Source organism: Agelaius phoeniceus, chromosome 6 (assembly GCF_051311805.1).
Source record: "Agelaius phoeniceus isolate bAgePho1 chromosome 6, bAgePho1.hap1, whole genome shotgun sequence".
Classification (NCBI taxonomy): Eukaryota; Metazoa; Chordata; class Aves; order Passeriformes; family Icteridae; genus Agelaius; species Agelaius phoeniceus.
This window is the reverse complement of record NC_135270.1, coordinates 49,173,495-49,178,403: the sequence shown is the minus strand read 5'-3', so window position 1 is coordinate 49,178,403 and position 4,909 is coordinate 49,173,495. Positions and strand designations below refer to the sequence as shown.

The window sequence follows — 4,909 nt, the reverse complement described above, 5'->3', positions numbered from 1 at the left end:
ATGGTATTGAAGAGAAGAATGGGCAGACAAGACCAGGCTGTAGCAATGTAAGTACCCTTTTAGTTTTCCTTTGGATCTCTTACACTTCATTTTGAGGGGGTCATTGCCTGGGAGTGGTGCCTTTGTACATGTAAATAGGGAATATACCTCCTATGAAAAAAATCAATACATTTCAAAAGCCAGAAAGAACCGATACAAAGAAGATACTTCCCATAATAAAGTAAAAATTGCATTTGGAAACAATAGAAATTACTATAGACCTTTATACCACAAAGGCTAGTGATCTAGTCTTTCACCTTTGAAGAAACTCTAAGAGTATTTTGTAATTTTGTTTGTGGATAGTATGATCTATGCATATATCACATTTTTATTTAACACAGATTAAATTCTCCAATTATTTGATTAATTGAGGAAGACTAACAGAGCTGCAGTAACCTTTGTGCAGTACTGAGTACAAAACCAACCCATGTCAGTTACTCTTGGGAAAAGGTCGTAAGGTTCCAATTATTTAAAATTTTAAAAGAATATGCTAATATTAAAGTTAATAAACTTTTGACAGTTACCTCTTTTGAAAGAGAACTAGACTAAAAATATAAATAGTGGAGTTTTATTCTTTCCTGGGAACACTGACATGCATCAGAAATGCGAATTATAAGTGTGGGGGACTTTGGAGAACAGGTGTGCTCTGAGAGCATCATTTTACTTTACTGGAGGACATAGTATGAACAAATTAGTTTCCATGATGTGTTTTGCATGTCTATTTCTTTTGCAGAACCAGCTGAAAGAAAAATGAAGACCACTTTCTGCTTGTGTTTATTGCTAGTTGGTTTGCATACTGTTGCCCTGTGTCATCAGCATCCTCGCTACCGTAATAAGCAGGATGATGCTAAAGGGACGTATTATCCAGGACATAATTCTCAGTGGGAAGAAGCTTCTCCACTTAAGAACAAAACCTTTGTCAAACTAGTTTTCAGCAATGCTGACTTTGCATTTTCCTTTTACAAGCTGGTTGCATCTGAAGCAATGGACAAAAATATTTTCTTTTCACCCATAAGCATCTCTGCTTCCTTTGCAATGCTGGCACTTGGTGCCAAGGCTGTAACACTGACACAGATTTTGGAAGGGCTTGCCTTTAACCTGAAAAAGACTCAGGAACGGGAAATACATGAAGGTTTTTGCCAACTCCTCCACATGCTGAACCGTTCAGATAGTGAGTTCCAGCTGAACCTGGGCAATGTCCTTTTTATAGAAGAGACACTAAAACCACTACAGAAGTTCTTTGATGATGTCAAAAGCTTTTATGAGTCTGAAGTCTTTTCTACTGACTTTAACAACTCTGTTGGTGCTGAGACTCAGATCAACAGTTATATTGAGGAAAAGACAAATGGGAAAATAGTTAAACTAGTGGAAAATCTTGATCCCCTGACTGCAATGGTTCTCGTTAACTATGTCTTCTTTAAAGGTAAGATATATCAAAGGGTGCAAAGATAATGCTTATTACAGAGAATGAAAAGAGAAAAAAATTAAATATTTTAAATAAAGGAAATCATGTTCAATATCTGGACAGTATAGCTATAAACCCATGTATATTTGTTGCCGGTAAAAATATGTCCTCACCTGCTTTAATGAAATTTTAAATCAAATTTTCTTTATTGAATTTGGTTAATTTTGTCATGTGATCATAGACTCATGCTGTAGTGAAAGATGGTGTTTTCAGTATTATCTGTCTGTAATTGTCTTTAAGCACCTAAAAAAATTACATATGCAATGCTGTAACACCTGAGGATGCAGTAACATGAAAAGGATATTTACTCTAATGAAAGGAAGGCTGTGGAACTAGGTCCTGTTTTATTCACTGTGACCATTCCTCTTTGTATTCCACTGAATACATTTTCTTTTTGTCATAAGCCCATTGGGAGAAACCCTTCAGTACAGCACTGACAAAACAGGAGGACTTTTTTGTGGATCAGAAAACATCTGTAAAAGTTGACATGATGTATCGAAAGGGTTACTACAGAAATTACTTTGATGAAGAGCTGTCCTGTTGGCTGGTTCAGATTCCTTACAATGGAGATGTTGCAGCATTATTTGTTTTGCCTGATGAAGGGAAGATGAAGCAGGTAGAAGATGCCCTCTTGAAAAGAACTGTAACTAAATGGGAAAAGTCCCTCCAAGACAGGTAAGACTTTTTGCTAAGGTGAGAGGTGACCATATTACAGATTAGTTGTGTTTATCTCACCAAGACAAAACATAAAGGACAGGTTATTTGACTGAACTCTATACACTTAATCTCTAGACTTGACTCTATGATAGACTTCTCTTTTCTTAGCTGGAAAATGAAAATGAAAAAGAGCTATGTCTAGTGAACAAATAGGTCATTGAGCTTGGGATTCATCTTGGGTTCTGTTTCTGATTCAACCAAAAATTTCTTAGCACCATGATGAGGTCAACAGACCTTTGTTTCAAACAAGCACTGGGAAACTACAATGGAGTAGCTGTTAGGTGTCATGCTGAGGGCATTCTGTGTAAAAGTGGATTAATTCACCATTACTGCAGCTATTTCTGTGGTGGCCAAGGCCCTGCTGTGTATTTGAACAGCCTTAGGTCTGCTAGCTACAATCTTTTGACAAAGCCCTCCTACCTGGCAGTACTAGCTCTGTTTGCCACTCAGTCAGTAAGGCTGTGTCTCCACCCCACTCCTCAAACCCCACTGCAGAGGCAGGAGCTAGCACAGGCTTATTCTGTTCCAACCCTCCACACTAAGTAGCTAACCTGATAAGAAGTGCTATCTGAACCCTGACAGAAAGCTGTAAATACTTAGAAAAACAAATGGGAAGTGTCAATATACTGAAGTCATTAAGGACCGTTGCCTAGATGATGTCCCTATTTGTGTTGTTTGTTACAGAAAAATACATCTGCACATTCCAAAATTTTCTATTTCTGGTACCTATGATGTGAAAAATATAGTCAAACAAATGGGTATGGTCAATCTGTTTACTGAACAAGCTGATCTCTCAGGGATTACTGAGGAGCCTGGACTGACGGTTTCAAAAGTAAGTCAGCATATGAAAGCAACCACAGGATTTGCCTGTTCCCAGGAACCTGACAATAATATTCCATGAAAAGCTTATCCCAGCCTCTCTGAAGCATCACTCATTCACCAATAGCTGCCAGTCTGGAAGCAAAGAAAGCCCTGTCTGTCATAAACCTGAAGCCAAACATGCTTACAAGGGGTTAGAAAGGCATGGTTGGAGGATGAGGATGAAAACATACATATAATTAAATGCTCTTTTGGCTACTAAACAAAATTATCTAAATGGAGAGCATTAGTTTTGGTAAAATTTCCTCTAATTCTTTCTACACAAGGCAAAGGGCTGTTATTCCTGCCCTTCTAGTGTTCTCAAAAAGTTATTTTTTCCAGCTAGATGACAGGGTAAATTCACAATAATACATAAAGCTGCCAAAGACAAAATTGAGTCTCGGCTAAATTATGAGGTTTCTTTGCTTCCAGAGTTTCTTGTCATCAGTCATCTTGAGTGCTCTTTGGCTGCCTGCAGTTTGAGGGTTACTCTCTGCACAAGCAGTGAAGGAGGATGGCTTGAGTGGTGTGATGGCTGTTGGTGCTGCGGTGGGAACGGGAGCAACTGGGGATGACCTTCCCAGAAGCTGCTGCTGCTCAGTCTTGCTCCAGGCAGGGCTGCCTTTGCCTGGCCAAAGTGAAGAGGGTGGCAGGCTGCTCTCCTCTTGCTGGATTGTCTGCTGGAGGCTGTTTGCTTTGTTCCTTGCAGGTGATCCACAGAGCCGTGCTGAATGTTCATGAGAACGGCACTGAGGCGGCCGGGGCCACGGTGAAGGAGATTACCTGGAGATCTGGGGATTTTCCTCGCCCACCTCGGGTCAGATTCAACAGACCATTCCTCCTGCTGATTCTGGATAAGTTCACCCACACTGTCCTCTTCATTGGGAAAATTGTAAACCCTCAGAAAAATGACTGATTGATGAAACTTATGCACATCACTGTCTAAATTCCTGTGATCCAGTGAAAAACTTATGTATGCATATCACCCTGTGCTAGTGCTCATCTTTCAACCATTATCCTTAGAAGCCTTATTAATCCCTTACAACACTAAAACTATTTTTCCTTGTCCAAAAGTCACTAGGATTTCCCACAGCCTAGGCCTGAATATAGCATGTAGTGTTAATGAAATACAAGTCACTTTTCACCAGTTTTGTAAGAAGCCCTTTCTGATGTGCTTCTGTGGGGTATTCAGCTGGTTCAAAGTCTCCAACTGATGTAGGTATTGCTGTACAGTCACAGGGTGTGCATGTGAAAGGACAAACAGGAAAAATGAGGTGCAAGTTGTAAGTCCTCTATGTGTAATCCACTAACCCTTGACAATACACTTAGATGCAGATTTCTTTAATATTGGAGTGAATTTTCATTAATTTCTTTACATTTTGTAAAGAAGCATGGCATGAAACTCCAGGATCAGTGGCTGAGATGTTGGAGGACACCACCAGTGGAAAGGGCTGATGAGTACAGCTGCTGTTTTAGCTTGCCTTCCTCTGTCTCCTCCTCAGCAGAAGCCCTCAGCATGGAGACAAGAAGGCTGCTTTGTTGTACAGATAATTTAAATTCCACTAAGGAAGGAATGCATAGCAGAAAAAAGACTTTTGTTTTATCCTACTAATATAACAATTGTTGCTAACTCCCTGAGATAAAAGCCTTATGGAGTAGTCTATGACATAGCACCAGTTTCCTTTTCATAGATTTGTTGTCACTGTCATTTCTTGTTTCTACTGATGCCACCTTCAGTATTCACTTTCCAGCTAGACTTGACAGATTGTGGTAGAAAAAAGGAGGAATGCAAATTATAACTCCAGAAAGTTTGCACTTCCACGGTAGGAA

The 4,909-nt window shown here is 39.6% G+C and overlaps 1 protein-coding gene across 1 annotated transcript; it reads left to right on the top strand.

Moving 5' to 3' along the window:
- Positions 1–3,995, top strand: LOC129121521 (alpha-1-antitrypsin-like). Its single transcript, XM_054634819.2, has 6 exons — positions 1–47; positions 115–116; positions 779–1,462; positions 1,909–2,179; positions 2,906–3,053; positions 3,789–3,995. Exons 1-6 carry the CDS (start codon positions 1–3, stop codon positions 3,993–3,995), a joined length of 1,359 nt encoding a protein of 452 aa, XP_054490794.2.
- The last annotated feature ends 914 nt before the right edge of the window (positions 3,996–4,909 follow it).